Source organism: Dendrobates tinctorius, unplaced genomic scaffold (genome assembly GCF_039654945.1).
Source record: "Dendrobates tinctorius isolate UK_male_01 unplaced genomic scaffold, ASM3965494v1 ptg000241l, whole genome shotgun sequence".
Classification (NCBI taxonomy): Eukaryota; Metazoa; Chordata; class Amphibia; order Anura; family Dendrobatidae; genus Dendrobates; species Dendrobates tinctorius.
In genome coordinates this window covers 8,962,422-8,990,034 of record NW_027361908.1, presented here as the reverse complement: position 1 = coordinate 8,990,034, position 27,613 = coordinate 8,962,422, and the positions used below count along the sequence as shown (strand labels likewise).

The window sequence follows — 27,613 nt, the reverse complement described above, 5'->3', positions numbered from 1 at the left end:
TGTACTCATTTATGTATAGCACAGTCCCTTAGTTTATAGTGTACTCACTTATTATGTAAAACACAATCCTTAATTACATGGTTTCATCTTTTGTTATGTTTAAAACAGTCCCTTATTACGTACCATCCTCTCTAGTTAAACATGATGCCGCCCCTTTTTATATAGCTTCCTCTGCTGTTATGTATAGTGCCGTCTCTTACAAAGTGTAGTCAAGTTATTTTTGTTATTCACAGCGCCCTCTTTTATTACATAATCCACTGTCTTATTAGATATAAAATGACTGCTGATTGAGGAGCCGGTAACCAGATTACCAGTCCATTAGTTCCGCCATTAGAAAAGAAGCTTTCCCATGATCCATCAGCCATCATTGCATTATACTGCCAACAAGACAGGACAGTATGTAATAAAAACCAGGGCTCTATATAATCCAATATGTAAGGGCCGGTGCTGTACATAACAAGAGAGGGCATAACAGAGAGCGGTGGCATCAGCTGATGCTGCTGTTCTCCACGGGAGATCGCCGTGGGACACTCGTGGATTTCTGCGGATCAGGGAGTATATTGGTTGTTTGTTATTTTAATATTTTTTACAGATGACACTGGCTTCGGGGATCAAAGTGACAAGTGATGGTGAGCATGTACTCTATGTTATATGTACTGTATGTCTATATGTATGTATTGTATGAATATATTGTATGTAGTAAGTATGTAGTATGTATGTTGTATGTCCGTAGCATGTTTTATGTATGCTGTATGTATGTAGTATGTATGTATGTTGTATGAATGTAGTATATATGTAGTATGTATGTAGTATGCATGTTGTATGAATGTAGTATATATGAAGTATGTATGTAGTATGTATTATGCAGTATGTATGTTGTATGAATGTAGAATATATGTAGTATGTATGTAGTATGTATTTATGATGTATGAATGTAGTATATATGAAGTATGTATGTAGTATGTATGTATGTATGTTGTATGAATGTAGTATATATGTAGTATGTATGTTGTATGAATGTAGTATATATGAAGTATGTATGTAGTATGTATGTATGTTGTATGAATGTAGTATATATGTAGTATGTATGTAGTATGTAGTTATGTTGTATGAATGTAGTATATATGAAGTATGTATGTTGTATGAATGTAGTATTTATGTAGTATGTATGTAGTACGTATGTTGTATGAATGTAGTATATATGTAGTATGTATGTATGTATGTTGTATGAATGTAGTATATATGTAGTATGTATGTAGTATGTATGTTGTATGAATGTAGTATATATGTAGTATGTAGTATGTATGTTGCATGAATGTAGCATATATGTAGTATGTATGTAGTATGTATGTTGTATGAATGTAGTATATATGTAGTATGTATGTTTTTTTTTTACATTCAATGTAGCAGGCATTGTCATTGTAGCAGGCATTGTAGCAGGCATAGCCCGATGGGACTTGTAGTCCCATCGGACGATGCCTGCACACACACACACACAACCCCCGTCAGGTCCGCACAGACCTCCGACAGCCCGCACAGACCCCCGGCAGGCCCGCACAGACCCACGGAAGCCCGCACAGACCCCCAGCAGGCTCGCACAGACCCCTGGAAGACCGCACAGACCCCGGCAGGCCCACACAGACCCCTGGTAGGCCCGCACAGACCCCCGGCAGGCCCGCACAGACCCCCGAGAGGCCCGTACAGACCCCGCCCGCACACACAGACACGCACAGTGTCCGCCCACGCACCGCCCACACTCTTCCCCCCTCCTGAACTGGATGTGCAAGTAAAGAAAGGGGTTTTTTTAATTCCGATATTTCTGTCCCATTAACTTGCATGGGTTTCCGGTATCGGAATTGGCGATACCCGATACTTTTTGGGTATCGGTCCGATCCAATCCGATCCGATATTTCCCAGTATTGGAAAGTATCGCTCAACACTAGTCCTATTTCATGAATTCTATTTTTTTTTAAAATTCTGTGGAAGCATGGTTGAAAAGCAATGTCTGACTTTCATTTGTTTATTTTCATAGATTTTTGATGTATTATTATTACTTTTGTCAGAATAATGTTATTTCTGTCACCATTGTGGGTTTTTCTGTCATTAAATGAGGGGTACCAACAATTTTGACGAAAGGTGTATGTCTATATTCCTTGTGTCTAAAACTCTATAATATAATGAAGAGTATGATACACTAAATATGCCAAATTTACTCCATGAGAAGTCTGATGTATTCAACAAAAAACACTATTACAGAAATAAGAGGAACATTTGCTAACTTGTATTATCTTCTTGATGAAGCAAGGGACCAGTTGCAGATTCATTTTCTTTGTGATTTCCCTGATGGACACCTCTAGACTGCCATGGTCAGGAGCTGGCAAAATAACCCCTGGGAAGAGGTCAGAAATGATGCTATCGAAAAGTGGCACGTCATGGGATAAAAACTGCAAATTGAAAATAAGACAGAGAAAAAAAATTAGAAACACTGCATTTTCCTAGAAATATATACACTTTGCAGCAACTTCAATATAATATAGAGAAATACTACATTTTTAAATTTAGTTTAAATACATTTGGATGTGCTAGTTTTGCTGAATTTTTCCTAAAAATTGTTTATGGGGCAACTAATTTTGCAACAAATCACAGGTACGCAAATTGCCCAGAAAATGAATGAGTAATACTCTGTGGTCTCCTAGGACTGTATGCAACACCTTTAAGTCTCATTAATGGAATCATAGCATTAGTAATATCAAAGTGACCTCCTTCCCTGATAATGTTATGGCTACACATAGAGCAACTGTCCTTAACCCCTTCATGACATTTGACATACTTGTATGTCATACTCGGATAGGTGTTCTCAGTCAATGACATATTGGTACATTATGGCAATCATGCTTGGCACAGGAGCAGTGCTAGCGCGATCACCATTGAGAGCATGGCTTACCTGATAGTCAGCACTGGCTGTCACATATTGATCGCAAACATTTAAGAGGCTAGGAGAGGGAGGGGGCTCCCTCTCCAGTCTGATCAGCTCACCCATGACTTCATTGTGATGGTTCGATGGTAGTCATTGCAACTACCATCGACCCCCCCTCCTGTCATGATGACCTCCAGGTCTGCCAGTGAGGCCATGCTAAGAGCATGGTTTAAAAGGCTTCTGTCAGTGCAGCACTGACAGGTATAGTGCATTGCAATGCATTATACCAGTGATCAGCGTAATTAAATGCAAAGTCCAATAGAGGAACTAGTATTTAAAAAATAAAGTTATAAAAACATTTTTTTTAAATCACAAAATAATAAAAATGGAGAAAAACGTTGTACCCATATACAGTTGTGCCCAAAAGTATTGACACCCCTGCAACTCTGTCAGATAATACTCAGTTTCATCCTGAAAATGATTGCAAACACAAATTCTTTGGTATTATTATCTTCATTCAATTTGCCTTAAATGAAAAAATACAAAACGAATTGTCCTAAAGCCAAATTGCATATAATTCCACACCAAACATAAAAAAGAGGGTGGACAAAAGTATTGGCACTGTTCGAAAAATCACATGATGATTCTCTAATTTGTGTAATTAACAGCACCTGTAACTTACCTGTGGCATCTAACAGGTGTTGGCAATAACTAAATCACACTTGCAGCCAGTTGATATGGATTAAAGTTGACTCAACCTCTGTCCTGTGTCCTTGTGTGTACCACATTGAGCATGGGGAAAAGAAAGAAGACCAAAGAACTGTCTGAGGACTTGAGAAACCAAATTGTGAGGAAGCATGAGCAATCTCAACGCTACAAGTCCATCTCCAAAGACCAGAATGTTCCTGTGCCTACCGTGCCCTGTGTCATCAAGAAGTTTAAAGCCCATGGCACTGTGGCTATCCTCCCTAGATGTGGAGGGAAAAGAAAAATTGACAAGAGATTTCAACGCAAGATTGTGCGGATGTTGGATAAAGAACCTCGACTAACATCCAAACAAGTTTAAGCTGCCCTGCAGTCCGAGGATACAACAATGTCAACCCATACTATCCGTCGGCATCTGAATGAAAAGGGACTGTATGGTAGGAGACCCAGGAAGACCCCACTTCTTACCCCGAGACATAAAAAAGCCAGGCTGGAGTTTGCCAAAACTTACCTGAAAAAGCCTAAAACATTTTGGAAGAATGTTCTCTGGTCAGATGAGACAAAAGTAGAGCTTTTTGGGCAAAGGCCTCAACATAGAGTTTACAGGAGAAAAAAAGAGGCATTCAAAGAAAAGAACACGGTCCCTACAGTCAAACATGGCGGAGGTTCCCTGATGTTTTGGGGTTGCTTTGCTGCCTCTGGCACTGGACTGCTTGACCGTGTGCACGGCATTATGAAGTCTGAAGACTACCAACAAATCTTGCAGCATAATGTAGGGCCCAGTGTGAGAAATTTGGGTCTCCCTCAGAGGTCATAGGTCTTCCAGCAGGACAATGACCCAAAACACACTATAAAAAGCACTAGAAAATGGTTTGAGAGAAAGCACTGGAGACTTCTAAGGTGGCCAGCAATGATTCCAGACCTGAATCCCATAGAACACCTGTGGAGAGATCTAAAAATGGCAGTTTGGAGAAGATACCCTTCAAATATCAGGGACCTGGAGCAGTTTGTCAAAGAAGAATGGTCTAAAATTCCAGCAGAGCATTGTAAGAAACTCATTGATGGTTACCGGAAGCGGTCGGTCGCAGTTAGTTTGGCTAAAGGTTGTGCAACCAAGTATTAGGCTGAGGGTGCCAATACTTTTGTCTGGCCCATTTTTGGAGTTTTGTGTGAAATGATCAATGTTTTGCTTTTTGCTTCATTCTTTTTTGTGTTTTTTCATTTAAGATAAATTAAATGAAGATAATAATACCAAAGAATTTGTGTTTGCAATCATTTTCAGGAAGAAACTGAGTATTATCTGACAGAATTGCAGGGGTGTCAATACTTTTGGCCACAACTGTACAGTATATGTAAGGCTAGTTTCACACTAGCGTACGAAGGAGCTGCGGAGGGATGCAGACTTCCTCCGTGAAGCTCTGTCCACGGCTGCACCTCCCCCGGTCAGCTCTGCCTCCGTCGGCATGCGGCTTGCGTACCCTATCTTTAGCATTAGGTATGCAGGCCATGCTGATGTATGCATATACCTCCGCATGCGTCATTTTGCTGCTCGTCGCTCAAAGTTTGAAAAAATCCAAATTGAGGTATTTTAAGATTTAGGTATTTTGCATAGTCTGTTAGACTATAAAGAATGTGACAACAACATTGCAGAAATAGCCCTGACCAAATTTTCGATCCATTTGTGGTATTTGAATGCAGAGTTGGTGGGATTATCGTTTTTTGATCCCACCATTACAGACAATGAAAAGTTGTTAATGGCTAATAAATTGCTCAGTAGCACAGATGAACCATCAGAGCACGCTAACCTACATGAGTTGATAATTTTACATAGTTATCTAATCTATTCTAGAGCTTTTGTTAAAGTAGTTTTTGAAACGTCAGAATATAATGCTCGGCATTTGCTTACAACTTGCAGGACATATTGCTTTTGTTCTTCATCTTTTGTCAGAAGGTCGTTAAAGTCGGTTACTTCCTACCTCTTTTAATTTTTCTTTCCTAACTTTTGGATTTACAACCCTAGCGTGCTCTGATGGTTCTTCTGTGCTACTGAGCAATTTATTAGCCATTAACAACTTTTCATTGTCTGTAATGGTGGGATCAAAAAACGATAATCCCACCAACTCTGCATTCAAATACCACAAATAGTTCGAAAATTTGGTCAGGGCTATTTCTGCAATGTTGTTGTCACATTCTTTATAGTCTAACAGACTATGCAAAATACCTAAATCTTAAAATACCTCAATTTGGATTTTTTCAAACTTTGAGCGACGAGCGGCACGGGTTAACGTCGTTTGATCGAGCTCAAATTTTGGCTATCTCAATATCTGGAAAGGGGAATCGTTTTGTGGGGTCCAGACGGACAAAATTCCGACATCGATTTTTTGCGGTCACCCTAATGTGCATAGATGTGATCTAGCATTATAATGGTATATTCAGCAGAGAACTTACATATGTATTTTATGACATATTTTTAGTGGTTCTCCCATGTAGCCTTAACTTTATACATGTTAACATCATGATACTTTTTCTATTTTTTACACTAAGTATATTACATTGTGATTTTTCTCTGATGTGCATGTATCCCTTGATGCAGCTCTAGACACCTGTTTGAGATATATGTAACTGTGGTATTGGATTGGCTATCCATTTCCTTTTTATAATTGTCTTTGTCTTTTTGTATTAGTCTAAATAAAGCTTTGTGTATTTTATGGCTATATGCTTCCTGAACTTGTTTGAGATATACTGAAGTAGAAGTAGTCTAGTCATTTATACCGCATGAGCAATGGTGTAAAAAAAATATACACCAAATTCTTGAACTGTTTTTGATCTGTTCATTCTTCCTCTCAAAGATCGCAGTAAGGCTCAACTCATTTATCCTTTTCTCTACTCTAAGAACTTAGATCTTTATTTCCTAGTAAATCTCTGAAATACAAGAAGATTACCTATAATGAGACAGTGGGTGACGCTGTGGATTCCGTCTGGCCTATGGACTGGTGGTGACTGTCTTTTTAAGCATCCATAAAAACTTGGTTGGCCACAGTTTTGTGCACTTCTGAAAAGACGGACACCACTAACAAGAGGCCAGAAGGAGTCTAGAGTAAGTCTGCTGCCTCTTTATAGCAATTGGATTTATCGGGGGTTTCATCTGAATCATGTCATTTAGAGATGTAGATGGAAACACTGATGCATGTACTCAGCACAGATCAGAGATTAAATGTCATTCAAAGTGTTATATAAAATATACCTATACAATCTTCAACTCAATCCACAAAAAAGGATGTTCCCACTCAGATCCATCATCTTTCTATAGAAACATAGGGGGTTTCTAGGTTACTGGTAACACAAAGGCTCTGCAAGTTATAAGGCTCCTCACGACCAAAAGAAATTCAGCAAATTTCTCACTGATAACTCACTAATCCAAGTTCCTCCCTTCAGAGCCCAACCACATCTAACATCCATGTTTGGCATTTCTGTAGAGATGAGTACCCACCTAATTTATGGGTACATGTCTCCAGAACTCGACCTGGGCATAATGTACTAGGCACTACAGGCGACTTCAATTTTAACTTAGCAACATCCATTGCTGTTTGTTTCTAGAAAACATGCATGCAGTCAAAATTGTCACTACACCTGTAAATATATTCTCAGAAGAGTGTAATTTCCAAAATGTGGTCACTTGAGGGGTATTTAGCTTTTCTAGCATGTAAGGGCATTGTATATGGAGTCCCCTTTTCTATGATAATTTGCTCTTCAAAAGTCAAATAATGCTATGTCCCTCCTGAGTCTCGCTGTGTGGCTAAGTAGTGCTATACAGCTACATATGGAGTATTTCCAACATCAGCAGAAATTGTGTGACAAATTTTGGTGCCTTTGTTAAGAATTTCCCATGTTAAAATGTAAAATCTGGGTCTTAAACAAAATTTTTGCAAAAAAAATATTATTTTTTCTTCATTTCCCAGTGGTATAAAATTCTGTGACACACCTATGCTGTCTGTTAGGCATCAGGTTTCTGTGTCTGCTCTGCAGGAATCCAGAGCCTCACATTCTGGGGTCTCCTGCTGTCTTTCTACTGCAGAGGAGATTGCTTTGCAGCAGACCGCTCCAGAGACTGTCTCTCTGTGCTCCTACTGGGCATGCTCACGAGACGATCTCTGTTATGAATGAGTCACCGTAGGAGGCAAAAACAGAAACGCTAGCTAAGTCCAGAAAACCAGAGAAGTTGGCAGCTATCGGATTGCAGACCCCTGAACCTATCAACAACAACTAGCAGTAGCCGTGGGGGGTTCCTACGATGCCCTAGACCCCTCGATCACAGCCGGAGAACTGCCTAGCCCAAAGACAGAAAGGGAAATCTAAACTGCCCCAGAGCAGACCCCAAAGCAATAGGCAGCCCCCAACATATAATGACAGTGAAGCAAGAAGAAAAAACACTAACACAGATTGAAAGATAGACTGAGCAAATGATGGGGCCCAAGCTAACTAGCCAGGACAGGACAGGAAAGCTGCTGTCTGCAATCCGCGAAAAACCCTATGAAAATAAGAGCCAACAGACTGACAGGGAAAAAGGCCCTGAAGACGCTAGGCTTCAAAAAGACTAAGTCAGTACTCAGGTATTTTCTGAAGACAGAGCAACCGACAAAAAGGAATTCAGCTCACCCCAGCAGGGAATGGCAGAATCCAGAAAAGCAAGGCAAACTAAAACCAAAACACAAATGCAAAAAGGCAAAGCAGAAAACTTAGCTTTTGAGGAGCAGGAATCAGACTGGTCTCCTAGAATTCCACAGAGAAATCACCAGCGAGGAGGAAGGGCGTCGGCTAGCTTATATCCAGTCAGAGATCCCCGTCGCCCAGTCATCCTCTCCCAGCTCAGGTGCTTGGTAATCAGCCTCACTACCTTCCTTCACCAGAAGAGGGAGTTCATCAGACCTCAATGGTGAAGAGGAAAATGAACTCATAACAGATCTCCCATTGGAGATCGGGAGTCATGTGCCCAGGTCCTGTTCCAGATCTCATTGGTCCATCTCGGAGATCTGGAAGGTCCCGCACGGCTATAAAAAGCGAGCAAGGCAGTTCCGCCATGCTCAAGTACAGACTATACTTGCTATGTGTGAATGGTGACGGATGCATGATTCTGGTGACTGACTCATTGGAAACCCCTTCCCTCTGATAATACGCATGTGGAAAGGGAGTTAGTTTAGTAGTCAGCGCCAGTCAGTGGCAAGTCTTAAGCCACTGTGCTCACCACACCGCTACGCTAGCGTCCGACATCGCGCTTGCTTTCTGGCTTTGTCGTACAGCGGCAGTGTCCTACGCCGCGCTGCAGTTGCAGCCCTCCTTGGCATCCGCAGAAGCGATGCCACGCACATGGTAGGTCTAGAGGGACGCAGCTCCTCTGTCTTTGGCCCTGCTCCTGTGACCAGATACCGTGTGTGCATCTACCTGAGGCCTGTGTCACTAACAGGCTCAGCGTTTTGTATGTTTTTTGTTGCGGCACCTCTGTGTATGAACAGAGGCTGCTCTGCGCACTCCAGGTGAAGTTTAACCCGTGTGCATCATCCCGCCATATTGCTTGTCTGCCACCACTTAGCAGTAGTTATACCACCTACTGCACGGTGGACCCAGAGCGGCGAGCACACTTTATTATTATTTTATTTAGTGCGTTCCGCCGTTCCTAACATTATACTAGTGCCAGGGTCTGGCTAGTGATGGCAGATCAGCAGCAACTCCTTCAGTGCATTCGCCAGCTAGAGGGCCGGTTGGCTATTCTTGAGATTGTCATCGCAGCGGCGAAGTCTTCGGAGGATGCTGTACAGGCGATCGCCGATGCGGTTTCCCGTATGTCCACGTCCTCCCACGCGCCGACAGTTACCCGCCTCCCGTTGCCTGATAAATTTTCTGGCGATGGCGCCTCCTGTAGAGGTTTCATCAGCCAGTGCTCTATCCAGCTGGAGTTACTGGCTGCGCGATTCCCTAAGGAACGGGCCAAGGTGGGGTTTATTGTTTCCCTTCTGTCTGGCAAGGCGTCGGAGTGGGCTACGCCACTATGGGAGCGTGGTGACCCAGAGGTTCGAACCGCTGCTCAGTTTTTAACAGTTACTAAGCAGGTCTTCCTGGGACCACGGGTCACGCACGACACCTCTCTACAGCTACTTGCTTTGACTCAGGGATCCCTCTCGGTTAGTCAGTATGCTGTTCGTTTTCAGACACTGGCTTCCGAGCTGGAGTGGTCTGACAAAGCCCTCATCCCTGTGTTTTGTAGAGGTTTAGCTGAGCATGTTAAGGATGCTCTTTCTACCAGAGAGGTTCCTGCAAATCTGATTGCCATTGCCATTGTTTTTCGGAGCGCGGGCTGGAGCGTGCTCAATCCAAACGGAAGGTTACTCCGGCTCCCAACCTCTTTGAACCTCTAGAATCACCCGAGCCAGAGTGTTCACTCCCAGAGCCCATAGAAGTGTCTCGTGCCAGTCTTGAGGCGCGTCCAACATTAGGCTCTACTTGCGGTTGCCACTGTCAGGATTCTGTTCACCAGGATAATGAGGCCCTGCAATGGCCAAACTCTGTGCCGCCGGTTAAGACCTTTGGCCCCACTCACCTTCGGCTGAAGGTTCTCGTGTGGGCACACGCGTCCAGGGCGGGTGGTCACTGTGGCTACATGCAGATCACAAAACTCCTGGCAGGGTCATATTGATGGCCGCACAGAGCTCGGGACATTAAGAAATATATTCAAGCATGCGCCTCGTGTGTTCGGGTAACATAGTAACATAGTTTTGAAGGCTGAATGAAGACCTTATGTCCATCTAGTTCAGCCTATTTTTAGTGTAGCTGTTCTGCATTGTTGATCCTGGGGAAGGCAAAAAACCCACAGAGTAGGAGCCAATTTTCTCCATAGGGAAAAAAATTCCTTCCCCTAAGCTGGGTCAACCATCTACCTATAATATTCTGTTATTCGTAACCTTCTATACTGTTACTCACAAGAAAAGCATCCATTCCTTTCTTAAATTCATTCAGTGAGTTGGCCATCACCACTTCCTCAGGAAGAGAATTCCAGAGCCTCACTGCTCTTACCATGAAGAACCCTCTTCTATGCTGGTGCAGATATTGTCTTTCCTCCAAACAAAGAGAATGCCCCCTTGTTCTTGTCACAGTTCTAGGTACAAACAGTTCATTGGAGAGATCTCTGTATTGCCCTCTGATATACTTGTACATATATATTAAGTCTCCCCTAAGTCTTCTCTTTTCTAGAGTAAATAGACCTAATTTTGATAACCTTTCTGGGTATTGTAGTGAACCAACTCCATTTATTATTTTAGTAGTCCGCCTTTGAACCCTTTCAAGTTCAGTAATGTCTTTCTTGAGCACCGGCGTCCAAAATTGCACACAATACTCCAAGTGTGGTCTGACGAGTGATTTGTACAGAGGGAGAATTATGTTTTCATCTCGTGTCCCCAGACCTCTTCTAATGCATCCCATGACTCTATTTGCTTTGGTGGCAGATGCCTGACACTGGGCACTCCAATTTAGCTTCATATTGACTAAGATGCCTAAGTCTTTTGTCATGTCTGATTTCCCCAGCAGTTTCCCATTTAGTAAGTAATTATAGCATCTGTTTCTCCTTCCCATGTGCATAACTTTACACTTATCTGTGTTAAACCTCATATGCCATTTTTCAGCCCAATTCTCCAATTTACTCAAATCTGTCTGTAGTTGCAAACTGTCCGCCTTTGTGTTAACTACCTTACATAGTTTTGTATCATCTGCAAATACTGATATTTTACTGTGCAAGCCATCCACTAGATCATTAATAAATATATTAAATAGTAGGGGGCCCAATACAGAACCCTGTGGTACCCCACTAGTAACCCTGGCCCAATCTGAGTATGCACCATTAATAACCTCTCTTTGTTTTCTATCACTAAGACAGCTTCCTTAAACAGAGTAGAGACGTCCGCTGACACACCGCGGCGTACCACTTCAACTTATGCTCCGGGAGGTTTTGGCGCTCCCGTTGTCTCCCACGTGTCCCTTCTTAAACCTGGCGATCTTGCCACCTCTGATACCTTCCACGTGTCCCGGTTTTCTGTGTCACCTACCAGGACATCAGACTTGCCTTCAGACGAGTCTGAGGCCTATGCCTCTGATGAGCACAGGTGGTAGATTGGAAGGCTCAGAGAGGCGGGGGCCCTAGGAGGGGGGGTATTGTTAGGCGCCAGGTTTCTGCGTCTGCTCTGCAGGAATGCAGAGCCTCACATTCTGCGGTCTCCTGCTGTCTTTCTACTTCAGAGGAGATTGCTTTGCAGCAGACCGCTCCAGAGACTAAGTCCCTCTGTGCTCCTACTGGGCATGCTCATGAGATGATCTCCCATTGGAGTCATGTGCCCAGGTCCTGTTCCAGATCTCATTGGTCCGTCTCGGAGATCTGGAAGGTCCCGCACGGCTATAAAAAGCGCGCATGGCCATTCTGCAATGCGCTAGTATAGACTATACTTCCTATGTGTGAATGGTGACGGATGCATGATTCTGGTGACTGACTCATTGGAAACCCCTTCCCTCTGATAATATGCATGTGGACAGGGAATTAGTTTAGTAGTCAGCGCCAGTCAGTGGCAAGCCTTAAGCCACTGTGCTCACCGCACCGCTACACTAGCGTCCAACATCGCGCTTGCTTTCTGGCTTGTTGTACAGCGGCAGTGTCCTACGCCGCGCTGCAGTTGCAGCCCTCCTTGGCGTCTGCAGAAGCGACGCCGCACACACGGTTGGTCTAGAGGGACGCAGCTCCTCTGTCTTGGGTCCTGCTCCTGTGACCAGATACCATGTGTGCATCTACCTGATGCCTGTGTCACTAACAGGCTCAGCGCTTTGTATGTTTTTTGTTGCAGCACCTCTGTATGTGAACAGAGGCTGCTCCGCGCACCCGGGTGAAGTTTAACCCGTGTGCATCATCCCACTATATTGCTTGTCTGCCACCACTTAGCAGCAGTTATACCACCTACTGCACGGTGGACCCCGAGCGGCGAACGCATTTTATTATTATTTTATTTAGTGCATTCCGTCGTTCCTAACACTGTCAGTATGAACATTGCACCCTTAGATTAACTTATTGAGAGGTTTAGTGTGTAGGGATCTGCAGTTCTGCTACTTCAGGGGCTCTTCCAGTAGGTCATGGCACCCGCAAACCATAGCATCAAGATCTGCTCTTTGCACTGATCTGAGCTTTGCACTGTACTTCCTGATAACATATAGGATATTGGCTTACTCAGGAGAAATTGCACAATGAGCTGTAAGATCTATTTTTTCACATTATTTTTTCACATTATCCCTTATAAAAACAAAAAGTTTGGGGCTAAAAAAACATTTTAGTAGTAAAAACATTATTATTCTTTCTTCACTGCTCAATGGTATAAAATTCTTTTAAGCAAATGTGGTATCAACATGCTCACTGTATCCATAGATGTATTCATTGGGGGGCGTAGATTGCAAAATTGGGTCACTTATGGGGGTTCTACTGTTCCTGTACCTCAATAGCTATGCCAATGTGACATGACAGACTCAAGCAATTCCAGCAAAATCTGAACTCCAATATGGTGCATCTTCCCTTCTGAGATTTCCACTGTGCCTCAAAATTAGTTTTCGACCACATATAGGGTGTTGACGCACTCAGGAGAAATTGCGTAACAAATTACCACACCATTTCTTTTTTCCTATTATCACTTTTGAAATTTAAAAATGTGGGCCAAAGCAACTTTCTAGAGGAAAAATTGTAATTTTCCATTAACTCAGCCCGATGTTATTTAATTCTGTGAATCGCCAGAGGGTTAAAATGGTCACTACACCCCTAGATGAATTCCTCAAGAGCTGTAGTTTCAAAAATTGTGTGACTTGTGGAGGTTTCTGTTGTTTTAGCATGTCAGGGGCTATTCAGATGTGATATGGCATCTACAATCTATTCCAGCCAAAACTGTGTTTCAGAACTCAATTGGCGGTCTCTCCTTTCTAAGCCCTACAGTGTGCCCAAACAAATTTTCCATGACATATCGGGTACTGATATATTCAGGAGGAATTGCACAACAAATTTTATGGTCTATTTTCTCCTGTTACCTTTGTTGAAAATTTAAACTTTGCTGAGAATAAAACATTTTGGTGGTAAAAATTTACTTTTTAATTTTCAATGTTATAAAATTCTTTGAAGCACCTGTGGGCTCAAGGTGCTCACTACAACTCTAAATACATTTCTTGAGGGGTATAGTTTCCAAAATGACATCACTTGTGTGGAGTTTCCACATCAGGGGCTCTGCAAACATGACATGGCATCCTCTATCGATTGCAACCAGTCTTTAATTCCAAAAGTCAAATAGTGCATCTTCCATTTTGAACCCTGCCAAGTATTCAAACAGTAGTTTTTCACCATTTATGAGGTATCTGCATACTCAAGAAAAATTGCACAACATATTTTAGGGTTCATTTTAGCCTGTTACCCTTGTGAAAATGCAACTTTTGGGTCTAAAGCAACATTGTTAAAGCAAATTTTTTTTCTGGATTTAATTAGTTATCCATACAGTCTAATATGGTTAGTATTACATTACTGTAGTATATAAGACTACCGAACACCTTTATTTTTTTTTTTGATGATTCAATTAATCATCCATAGACTTTAATGCACTGCGTAGTGTTAAATTACAGTGGTTTATAACAAAAAAATTTCACACATTTTTTCTGGATTCAATTAGTCACCAATCCAGTTTAACATGGTTTGTGTAAAATTACCATGTTTTAACATTTTTGAAAACTGCTTGGCCTGTTACAGTTAGCTAAATGTTTTGATTCATTAAAAAAATAGTTTCAATAATAAAGGAGATTTGGTTTCCAGGGACCTAGCAATTACAAAATGTGGAACTGATGGTGTTGTGCTTTCAGACCCCGAGGACATGGGACAGATGTGACTGAGCCTGTTGCTGCAGCACAAGAAACACATCCATCCATGGCACATAGCATTCTGTCCCACTTTGCAATGAGAACAGGTGGTTCGTTGGATAGCAGATTATGCTTCCAGCATGCTTGTCCAGCACCACCAAGTTTTCTACTCGTCCAGTCTCACCAGTCAACAGCTTGGATCACTTAAACCTCACCATGATCCTCCTTTTTCCAACAATATTGAGTCCCAAGAAACCAGTGATCCCAAACTAGGACACTCCGAAGAGCTCTTTACAACATAATTATTTGATTGTGGCCTCTCCATCTGAATATTCTAAGGGGAACAGGAGAAGATGCTATTTATTGATTCAGAAAACTTAGAGCAGCTATGGTCACAAAAAGATGACGCTGAGCTCCAATGCTGGGTTACATCGCACACTAGTTGGTGAGCTGGAAGTTGAAAAGGCTGCTGCAGCACTGCCAGGGCAGTGGCAGCAGGAGATAACTTGCAGAAATGGGAACATACGTGACATACTTTCACAAATATCTCAGGCAGATCTGGCTAGGTTTTGAGAAAACATTGAACTATTAAGTTGAACACAGTACTACAATGCCAGCAAAAATAGCATACCTCAGGTGGATGTATGGAACTGCAGTATAAATATAGCAATGCGATTTTTTGAGGGGGGGATTTGAGGCCAAACTATAGCACAATAAATGCCATATAAAATTTCACAGCTCAAAAATACTACATTACAATGCCAGGAAAATTTGCACACCTCAGATAGACATGTGAAACTGCAGCATTAAAATAACAATGGGATTTTTTTAACAAGCAATTTATTTTTTGGTGGTTTTGAAGCCCAACTGTAGAATGACAAATTCTGTATAACATTTCACTGAAAACAAAAATTGCAGCATTACAATGCCAGTAAAATTTGCACAATTCAGATGAGCGCTTGAGACTGCAATACAAATACAGCTCTGGCAAAAATTAAGAGACCACTTCCAAATGTTCAGTTTGTCTGATTTTTCTCTTTATAGGAATATTTTTGAGTAAAATGTAAAATGTTCTTTTAGTCTACAAACTGCTGACAACATGTCTCTGAATTTCCAAGCAATAAAATTTTTTTTTCTAAAAAAGAGAAATGGTCAAAATTAAAAAAAAATCAAGTGCTTTCAGACCTCAAATAATGCAAGGAAAACAAGTTCATAATTATTTAGTAACAACAATACTAATGCTTTAACTCAGGAAGTGTTCAGAAGTCAATATTTTGTGGAATAACCATGATTTTTAAAAACAGCTTTCATGCGTCTGGGCATGCTTTCCACCAGTCTTTCACATTGCTTCTGGGACAAAAATGTAAGCAGTTCTTGTTTGATGGCTTGTGACTACCCATCATCCTCTTGATTACATTCCAGAGGTTTTCAATGGGGTTCAGGTCTGGAGAATGGGCTGACCATGACAGGGTTTTTATGTGGTGGTCTCTTAATTTTTGCCAGAGCTGACTAAGGGTGGGAAGTCACCAGAAACACGCTGAGAACGCAAGCCTTGTTTTTCTATGCTGGCCTTGTAACCTCACCTTTGAAGTGACTAAGTGAATAAAAGGATTTATGTATTCACTACATCGTGGAGCTGGACATTCCTTTCTTCATTGCTTTAAATCAAGCGCTTTGACACAGCGGTCTCGTGCTCCGATGTCAGGATGCTGTTTCTGGTGAGCTGGATCTTTTCATTGAATTTATCCTGAGCATACCAATGCTCGAGCAAGTCTCGAGTAGTCACGAACATGCTCGCTTATCACTATACATCACGTCAGATCCCATTTCTGCAAGATGGCTACAGTTGTCTCTGCTCTGGCAGTGCTTCAGCAGCACATCCAAGTGGCATATCACTAACTGGTTTGCAACATCACCACACACTGGAACACAGCACTGTACATGTTGGCAAGATTTGTAAGCAGCTGAGGCCAGTTGTCGAATACCAGCTCCAACATGCCAGTTAGTATTCTTTGCAGCCTACACACATAATAACTGAAGAGAGGGCATGCAGTATGTCTTACATTTGTTCAGTTCTCCAAGAATTTAAGAACTGCCCAAAGGTGGTGAGCGGCGAAAATGCCATAATTAGTGCAACAATCCCACTTCTGTGCCTACTTAAACAGTCGCCTTTCACAATTAAAACGGAAGCTTTGCATGTATGCTAGGTAGAGATGAATGAAGACATGAGACAGGGAAATACTATCCAGCCCAGGTTCATCTCATCTGCTCAATACAGAATACAGATTGGGTAACAACGAGGAGGTGGTGGCTGAGGAGGAGGAGGAGGAGGAACAGGAGCTGGTTGACAGAGCCTAGTACTCACACAAGCTTCGGCCCATCGATTGAGGAGGAGGAGATGGAGAGTAGCCATCCTAGATGAGACAAGTAAGTGTTGTCTACAGGGAGCTTGGAACATATGGCCGACTTTATGTGCTGCTGCCTTTGTCGTGACTCTTGCTTTACATTCATCTTGGCCAAAAATGAGTACTGGCTGCTCACCCTGTGTTAGTGTAGGTATTGCAGGTACGCAGGATGCAGTGACGAGACAGGAGTCGGAGTGAACTTAAAATGTAACATATATATCTACTGTATATATATGTATCTTTAAGGGCTATATTGAGTAACTGAAATGCTAACATCAGTTATCCTCGCAGGGATCAGAACAATAATACACAGGTAACTCAAGCACGACTACACGGTTGGAACCGGTAACTATGGGGGCCGCGGTGTGGCCGACTATGGGTCCCGAAAATACAGGTTATCAACTACAACGTGTCACTTATCGTCCTCTGACGTCCGGCAGAGTGGTGGTCGGTATCTCTTTGGCTTCTCAGCTGCTGGGCCCAGCTGATGAGGTTCTGACGCAGGCTTCTGGCTTTCCTATGCCCAGGTGGAGTGTGGGCACAACAGGCCCCTGTAGAGTTCCTCTGTGTTGTGCCTCCCGGCAAAGGCAGGATGGTGGCAGCCGGGTCCAAGATGTGTGGGCCGCAGCCGCGGGCTGGGGCCGGACAACAGCGGGCGTGGATGGCAGTGGACAGACCGCGGCCGCGGGTGGCGACTGGCATGCCGCAATCGCCGGCTGGATTTGGGCAGCGGTGGCCACGGGTGGCAGTGGGCAGACCACAGCTGCAGGTAGGATCTGGAGAGCGGCGGCCATGGGTGGCAGTGGGCAGGCTGCAGCCACGGGTTGGAATCGGGCTGTGGCAGACGCGGCAGCGGGTATTCCGCAGCTGCGAGCTGGAGTCAGACAGCGGCGGCCGCGAGTAGCAGCTGACAGGGACACAGCCACAGACTGAAGCTGGACACGGGCGGCTGAGGGTGGCAACGAGGCGAGCAGGCCACAGCCACAGACTGGAGTCAGGCTGTGGCGGCCGCGGGAGGCACCGGGTAGGCCGCAGCCACGGGCTGGAGTCAGGCTGTGGCAGCCGCGGTCGGAAGCAGGTAGGTCACAGCCATGAGCTGGAGTCAGGCTGTGGCGGCTGTGGGTGGCAGCGGGTAGGCCGCGGCTGCTGGCTGGAGTCGGGCAGTGATGGCTGCGGGAAGCGCGGTCGTCCAGTCGGGGTCCCTCTGCTGGTCGGCTTTGTGCCGTCTCCTTCCTGCCCGTTGTGAGTCTCTCTCCAGTCCCTCTTGTCATCTCCTTCTAGCTCTGGCTCTCTGGCACCCTCCAGTCTTCCTGCTCCTTCTCTCCCACTCTGTCAAGTGCCCCGTGCTGGCGTCCTCAGCTACTTTTATATTTGCTCCGCCCCCACTCCTTCCAGAACTCTCTCCAGCCCTTCGTCTAATTGTGTCCCCTGGAAACAGTCTCCCTAGGAACCTTGGTGACAGTCCCCTTGGTTCCGGCCCGGTTACACAGCGGGGATTCTCCCTCCTACATTAGCACCACGCCGGAGTCCTGCTCTGACAGGCAGGCTCTCTGGTGTGTCTCTTCACTCACCCATACTGCAGACAGTTTTTCCCTTCCCCATGCTTTGCATGCTTCCAGCTGGTCCTCTAGCCATGTCCTTAGGGCACACGCCTGTAGACGCCTGCCTTTTTTAAAGGGCCAGCAGATGCACTTGTCATTTCCTCCCCAGCCAATGGCTGTGGGACATTATGTATATATTGCTTCCTCCCCACTGGGGAGGTACCTGAGTAACCTTCCTATTTACAGTCTATGCTGTATAAGGTCGCATACCAATGAAAAGCCTGCCTGTTGCGCTTAGATGCAAATCCTGTCTGCTGCACTTTGACACAAACTTGGTTAGCTGCACTCTGATACAAGCTCTGTCTGATGCTCCATCCAATCTGTCGATCTGGGTCCAGCTGCTGCGCAACCATTGGTCTGTCCTGGAGTGACACCTGGCATTCATGGGAGCCAAGTCTACCCTTACCATCAGAGGCTCTAGTGAACAGTCTGGTGTACGCTTACTTATGCCCCCCAGGCTCTCCGTGGTCCACGGCACAATGGTTCCATAAACCACATCCATGACACCCTCCTAGACCCATGCAACAAGTGGAACCTTGAAGCTATACTTCTTAAACTGAAGAAGTTTACTAAAATTGTGCTATAACAGAAGGCCATTGTGAAAAATATGTTGAAGAAATTCCCATCAGACAATGATAGTGGAAGGGGGCAAACTTCCTCGCACAACAAAGGAGGAGAGGCAAGGGGCACACACACCAGATACGGCAGAGGTACGGTGTCAGAGACCTGGGCCAATATCATGACACCCTCCCAGCGTCCATGCCCTGATGACTGGGTATTTTGCTTAAGGAAGAAAACGTTTTTAAATTTTTAATTATGGTCAAGCAATACCTGGCTGACAAAACCAGAGTACTCCCTAATTCCTCTGTGACCTTCAACTATTGGGTCTCAAAGCTGGACACCTGGCATGAACTGTCCCTATATGCCTTGGAGGTGTTGAGCTGCCCTGCAGCTAGCATCTTGTCTGAGTGGGTTATTAGTGCCGACTGGGAAGTTATACCAGACAGGCACTTTTGACTGTCTAAAGAAAATGCTGACAAGCTCATCGATTTATTGTCGATTTTGAATGATTTATTGACAGTCCTTAAAGTGGAGTAAAAGTGTGACACCATCATTCTCATCACCACTCTGGGAGTCAGAGATGCTTCCTGGGGACTTTCCCATGCTGCTTTCCTGCCATTCAGCAATTTTTCCATCCATTTCAGCATTTCACTGCCCCCAGACCTCGTAGGATCTGATGGAAAAATGCTCGGATTTCCCTCTGACTTTCATTATACTTGTTACTCAAAGCGATCATCCGAGCATTAGGATTTGCTTGGTTTAATTAACGAGCATCCAAGCATTTTTGTGCTTGCTTATCCCAAGTGGCACCTGTCTCCTACAGTGCCACCATCTAACCATCATTTGTTAATAAAGGTTTTTTTATCTTTATCTCTATTCTGACTCTTTTTATGATTTAAGGTTCGGCTTTTTTCTTTAGGGACATATTTCTTCCGAATGGTCTACCATTTATTCTCCAGCAGATATATATGTATATATTTATTTTCACTATACTTATCTTACATTGCTTTACTCTGCATATATTATCTGCTCAGTCTAGTACTTTCTTTTAGAAACTTGCACTACTAAAATCTCTAGCGATCTACTAACAGCTAAATACCTCTTTTTCTCCTTATTGTTGGTGTTCTGCAGGATTCAATAATAGGTTTCTTCCTCTTTTCGCTATACACAGCCCCTATTGAGCAAGCGATTAGCTGATTTGGTTTCCAGTAGCATTTCTTTGCTGATGACACCCGATAACACAAATCTTCTAATGACATTCTCGCATTACTACAACATACCAGTGACTGTCTTTCTGCTGACTCTAACATCATGTCCTCTCTCTATGTGGGCAACGCGATGACATCGGCAGAAAAAATATTTAGAATTGAGAGTTCTCAGTGGTTGATACCTTTTAAAGGCTAACTGAAAAGATGGTAACAAATTGCAAGCTTTCGAGACTACGCAGGTCTCTTCATCAGGGTAGGCTAATACAAAATCTGAAGAATCACATATTTATGCACAAAACAGCACAGAAATAACACAATAGATATGACAAGTGACGTGAAGCAGAATTGTCATAATGGGAGAGGGATAAACATAAATATTGGAACAGTTCATAGATAAGGATTGTGAAAGTTATATTGTCCTCTGACTGGGATCTGGTTCTGTGTTGTGTGATGCCCTCAGAAGGTCTGAAGAGCAAATTCCTTAATTGATGTAAAAAGACATAAATCCATGCAACACATTGATTCCTGCACTGAGTGTGTCAAAGGTCATCATCAGTTTATACCCCCAGACCTTCCTGTCTCTCTTGAAGTTACCTTTAAATGCAAAAATATTCAGAATTGAGAGTCCTCAGTGGTTGATACCTTTTTAGTTGTTGATATCAACCACTGAGGACTCTCAATTCTGAATATTTTTCTATCTACTGGCTAACACGGTACAAAGATATATATCTTTACCTTTAATACAAGTAATTTAATGTCCATCTTGCTATGACTGGGGATAAAAAAATGTTTTGCCACCGATAGATCCATTCTTTTTTCTCTTATTGTGTGGTAATGAGAATTCATACTTGTTCTCAGTTTTTGCCCAGTCTCCCTCACATCACATCTAATATGGTGTACTTAATTATTTGTACTAAATGTCCAACTGGGGTTCTGTATGTGGAGGAGACCAGGCAAAAACTGAGAATATTTGAGCCATATTCGAACAATATTCATACCAAATGTATGTCTTATGATCGGTTCCGAACATATTCGGTAATTTCTACTCCCATTGCCTCTAATGACGTTCGGCTGTGTTCGATGAATATTGCTAAAACAATATTCGATTACGATCATATTGGGATCCAAATCCGAACAAATTTGCTCACTTCTAAACTTAAGGTGCTCAAAACCACATTCAAGAAGTTTATTAACCCTTTTGGTGGTTCACATGAATTTTTGGAAAGTGGAAAAAAATGAAAATTTAACTTTTATTTTTCACAGAAAAATTTACAGGGTAACAGAAAAAAATGTGTTGTACAATTTCTCCTGAGTATGCTGATACTCCATATGAGGGAGAAAACCACTATTTGGGAGCAAGGCAGGGCTCGGCAAGGAAGGAGCATCATTTGAATTTTCGAATGCAAAATTTCCTGGAATCATTAGTGGACGTCATGTCCCGTTTGGAGAGCCCTTGATGTGACTAAACAGTGGAAACCCCCACAAGAGACCCCATTTTGGGAACTAGACCCCTCAAGGAATATATTTAGATTTGGGGTGAGCACCTTGAACCCTCAGGTGCATCACAGAAATTTATGACATTGAGCCTTAAAATTAAATTTTGCATTTTCATGAGGGTAACAGGAGAAATTGCACCATACAATTTGTTGTGCAATTTCTCCTGAGTACGCCAAAACCCCATATGTTGTGGAATACTACTTTTGAGGCACAGTGCACAGCTCAGAAGCGAAGAGGTGCCATATTGGAGTTTCAGATTTTTCTGGAATGCTTTGAGGATATGCCATGTCACATTGGCAGAGCCACTGAGGTACCAGAACCACAGAAAAAACACACATGTGAACTCATTTTACAAACTACACTCCACAAGGAATTCAGGTTTGGGTACAGTGATCATATTGACACCACATGTGCCTCACAGAAATTTCCTGAGTGTGCCTATACCCTACATGTAAGCAGGAAATATTTTTCAGACACAGTGCAAAGCTCAGAAGGCAACGAGCGCTATACTATAGTGTATATTTTACTGTTATGGTTTGTGGGTGCCAAGACCCACTAGGAGAGCCCATGAGGAGCCAGAACAACAGAAACCCCCATAAGTGACCCCATTTTACAAACTAAACATCTCAATGAATTAATCTAGGGGTACAGTGATTATATTGACACCATGGATGTGTCAAAGAAAGTTATACCATTGGGTAGTGAAGAAAACATAACTACATTTTTACCAGCAAAATTTTGATTCAGGCTCAGATTTTACATTTTCACACAAGAAGTGTGTAAAAATGACACCATAATTTCCACTGAACATGGTAATACCCTATTTGTGGCTGTGCAGTACTTCTTAGTCATACGGAGAGACTCGGGAGGAACAGAGCGCTATTTGCCTCCTGGAGTGCAGATTTTCCTAAAACAGTTTGAGGACTCCATATATAGTGCCCCTAATTGCTAGAAAGCAGAATCCTCCCTCATATGACCCCATTTTGGAAATTATACCCCTTAAGGAAATTATCTACAGGAGTATTGACTATTTTGACTCCATGGGTATTTTCCAGAAACAAGCAGCAATGAATGTTGCAGAGTGAATATTTCAAACTGCAGTTGTAGTGACCAGTACATTACAGAGACCAGTACGTTGCAGTAAAAGTTTGTTATGCTCAGCCCTTGCTGCTGGAGACATGCACCCTTAAGTTAGGCGGGCTCTCAATGCTTCAGAAATGTCAAACATGTGGATGATATATGTGGTTTAGGTACACTGTGGAGCTCAGAAGGGAGGGTTCATTTGGATTTGGGAGTGCAGAATTTTCTGAATTTCTTTTGGAGGGCGAGGAGCCATTTTGCGGTTCCAGAGCCTTTGCTCTACCAGTAACATGGAAGTCCCATATATTTATTTTAACAGATGACATACCTGAGTGGGGACTTGCTTTGTAGTGGATTGAGTTGGAGCTTTTATTGGGAATATTTCACATAATGCTTGGGATCACATTTATTCGGCGCTCTATGATAAGGACTTACTTTGGAGTTTCCATCTAAATCTCTGAGTTACATGATTCAGATGAAACCCTGAGGGATTCATTCACTATAATGAGGCAGCAGAGTTACTCTGGACTCCATATGACCTTTGTTCAGCGGTGTCCTTCTTTTCAGAATTGCAAAAAACTGTGACTGGCGGCACTTTCATGCAATCCTAAAAAAAATGGACACTGCCGGATGACAGGTCAGATGGCGTCCACAGTGCCTCCATCTGCGTCATTATAAGGAATCTTCTGTTGAGGGTTCCATCTGATTGATGTACTTCAGAGATAACATGGAGACCATGTTGTAAGCTCCCAGCACAGAGTGCAGGATAAAAGCCTTACTGCGATCATTTGCATTTGGAGGCAGAATGAAAAAATCAGCAGCAGGTGAAGAATTGCTTTTATCTATTTTTTACGTCGTTCCTCGTGTAGTATAAGTGATTATGTTACTTTATTCTATGAGTCGGTGCGATTACAACGATACCAGATTTACATTGGGTGTTTTGTTTGGCTGCCATCACAAACTAAAAGAAGCTTTTTAGTGCAAATAATGTTTTTTCTGCAAATAATACTTTTCTATATTTTTGCCAACAGAGTCATGTGAGGGCTTATTTTTGGCAGGACGAGTTGGAATTTTTATTGGTATCTTTTTCAGATACATGACACTTTTTGATAGCTTTTTATTCTGATTTTTGGGAGGCAGAATGAACAAAAAACAGCAAATCAGGATTTTTTTTTGGGGGGTGAGTTATGTTGTTCCGCATGTGGTATAATTGATAAGGTAGTTTTATTCTTCGGGTCAGTGCAATTACAGCGATACCCAATTTATTTTTTTATGTTTTGGCACTTTTACACAATAAAATCTATTTATAGAGCTATAATTTTTTTGTTTTTCTGCTGACTAAACTGTGTTGCTGCTTGTTTCTTTTCAGAACAAGATGACATTTTCAGTGGTAGCATGTTTATTTATAGCCATCTTTTTTATTTCGTTTTATTCCACTTTTTATTCGGTGATATGATAAAGCATTGTTTTTTTTGCCTGATTTTTAATTATTTTATGGTGCTCAATAAAGGGGTTAACAAGTGGATCAGTTTTATATGTCTGGTCATTCCAGATGTGGCGATACCAAATATATGTACTTTTATTGTTTACATTTTTTTCATACAAATATTTATTTATGTGTACGAGAGCTTTTGATTTTTTTTAATATTATTTTTCTTATTTTTTATATTTTTACAATTATTTAAAAAATGTTTTTCGCTTTTTTACGTTTTTAATTTCTCCCATAATAGGAATATAATTTTCTGCAGGCTGATCCCTTGTATAGCGTGGAGATGCAGCAGCATGCCTTTGCTATACAAACTGAGCTCTGAGCATGATTTTGCAACTTTACTAGCTCTGGTGACCCAGTTGTCATGACAACATCAGGTCACCATGTCAATAATCGTGACCCCACATTGTCTACCTTCTGCCTGCTCCTGGAATTCTGCGATTGAGTTTGATCACACTATTTAGGGGGTTCATAGAATCATAGAATGATAGAGTTGGAAGGGACCTCCTTGGTCATCTGGTCCAACCCCCTGCTCAAAGCAGGATTCACTAAATCATCGCAGACAGATGTCTGTCCAGCCTCTGTTTGAAGACTTCCATTGAAGGAGAACTCACCTCCTCTATTAAGTCTCCTCTCAGTCTTCTTTTTTGCAAGCTAAACATTCCCAAATCCTGTAACCTTTCCTCATAGGATATGGTTTGCAGACTGGTCACCATTCTGGTCGCTCCTCTCTGAACTTGCTCCAGTTTGTTGATGACTATTATTATTATAATTATTTTTATGAAGTGCAGGGAGCAGTGTGGGACAGCTTCAGGCACTGAGTGCCAGGTCTGAGTGCGAGTCTCAGCTGTCAAAATCAGTTTACACCCGCCGTTGATTGCTCGCGCACAGCCTGTGTGCACGCATGGTCGCCTGAACGTATCCATCCGTCCCAGGTCATTAAGGCCCTGGTCGCAAGGACATATGGATACGTCCAAGGTGGGAAAGGATTTCATTTCATATTATACAAATAATATATTAAGCATTTTATGTTATAGCTCAGTTGCCACGGATACAGTTATTGGATTTTCTTATAGTATATGCAACTTAAAAATTATATATATTGGTCATCAGCATATTGGGAGCAGATAGAAGAAAAAGTCATGTATATTCCAATAAGAAATGATAATCCCTGGCTGATGAATTATATGCAGATGAAAACTTTACTCCATTCCATGGTGACATTTTAAAAGAAGCGAAGGGTCATAAACATGGCAATTAAGCTATAACATGTAGTTTATCTTCTCGCCTGCATTGTAATTGTCAATCGATCTGAAATGACAGTGGAAAAGACCAGAACTAGCAACAGCTCATGTTTGCTGTCATGCATTTTCCTATTCCCAAGTAACACATTATAAAGTGCATACACTGTAGCTGGAAGTGGACAGTACCTTGGGCAGATTAACGTCACGTATTGATCTAAGCATCAGTATATCCTCTTTCTCATTTGGTAATTTAACCTTCAGGTTTCCAGCGGCTGTTAATACTGATTTAACTGCCCTCATGCCATAATCATAGTGATGCTGGGAAGAAAGCTGAAGAAAAAATGTGAGTTTTATTAGTGAATGTCATGGTAATGTTGTGATTGATTGGTATTATAGAAACATTTTCCTACAGAACATGAACATATGTACATCTAAAAATCAAAATAAGCAAAGGCACTAAGCGAGGCAAAGAAAAAGATATCCGAGATATCACAGCCATCAACATTATGCACTTTCAAACATTAACAGTATTGTGCAAATGTTATAGAGAGGTGGTGTGGAAAAAATGCTACAAGGTAATAATGCTTTAAAAAATAGAAGTAATAATAGTTTATTTTTATCAATGAAACAATGCAAAGTGAAAAAGCAATAAAAACCATGTAAACCAAAACAATATTTGAAGTCACTAACAGTTGCCTTCAAAACACCAATTCCTGTAGGCACCCTTGTACACAGTTTTTGACGGCACTCAGCAGGGAGGTTGCTCCAAATATATTGGAGAAAATCCCTTTGTCTCTTCATGTAATCCCACACAGACTCAATGATGTTGGAATCAGGGCTCTATGAAGGCCATATCGTCATTTTCATAACTCCTTGTTCTACTACTTTACACTGAATATAGTTCTTAATGGCTGCCTATTACTGTCAGCATGGAGGACAATAAGAAACATGCAACATTGAAGACCTTAGATGCAGTGGTTGATGAAGGTAACATAATAAATAGCAATATAAATAGTAAGATATTAAAATAGTATTTAATGTTGAAGGAAGAGTTTCAGTCCATCTAGTTCAACCCATAATGCAGTAGATAAAAGACACATTATGCTTAATTTCCTTCAAAATTGAAAGAAGTTCAGCAGTGCCAGCAACTCAAGAGTATCAACAACCAGTGGTGTCATGATCCAGGATGGGCTTTGTCTTTGGCCCGTCTGGGTCAGACAGGGGTTAATTGTTTCTGCCTCTCTCTGGCAGAGGGCGGCCATTTAATGCTCACTTGACCTAGGTCCAGTGTCAGTTATACTCCTGCCCTCGGCTGAGTTAGTTGACCTCGTGCGTACGTGTGCCTTGTGCCTGATATCTTGCTTGTTTGTTTGGTTTTGACCCGGTTCTGTCCCTGTTACGAGTTCTGCCTGTCCCTCTTGTACTGCGCTACCTCTCTGTGTATGACCCTCTGCCTGTGACTTGACTCTTCTTTACTCGTTCCTCTCGTACCGCACAGCGCTCTCTGTGTACGAACCCTCGCTTGTCTGACCTGCGTTTTCCTCTCCTCTTCTACAGTTTCCCTGCAGTAGGTACATTATATCATCTGCAGCAGTAGGACGCTAAGCCCCGCCCCTTGCAGTCACATGATCTAGGTCCTGGGACTCCTTACTATTTTCAGTGCCGCAGGTCCTGTCTGCTTGAACCGTCACTACTGTATTGGACCCCGCGCTCTCTCATAGTGTGGGTAAGTCACCCTGCTCGGCTTGGCAGTTTGCCGACGCCGACAGGGTCCTGACATTAGAGTCCTGGACAAACACACATCATCTACTATACTATAATGACTGTCTGCAGGCAACATCGAAGCATGGTGGAGTTTCCTTGCAACTTTGGGGCTTTATTTCAGCAAATGGAATTGGGAGTTTGCTCAAGATCATAAGACATACATGTATATACTTGCCCATCATGTAATACCATCACATAAAGCAGGGCAATGAGCCAAAAAAATAAATATATGTA

At 42.5% G+C, this 27,613-nt stretch overlaps 1 protein-coding gene across 1 annotated transcript in view; it reads right to left on the bottom strand.

Moving 5' to 3' along the window:
- LOC141060642 (dynein axonemal heavy chain 3-like) overlaps positions 1-27,613 on the bottom strand; it is a 2,648,786-nt gene that overhangs the window by 1,445,787 nt on the left and 1,175,386 nt on the right. Inside the window, exons 34-35 of the mRNA XM_073556958.1 lie at positions 25,802-25,945; positions 2,280-2,444 (exon numbers count right to left, since the gene is read on the bottom strand). Coding sequence (XP_073413059.1) covers positions 2,280-2,444; positions 25,802-25,945 — 309 coding nt within the window. The remainder of the gene's footprint in view (positions 1-2,279; positions 2,445-25,801; positions 25,946-27,613) is intronic.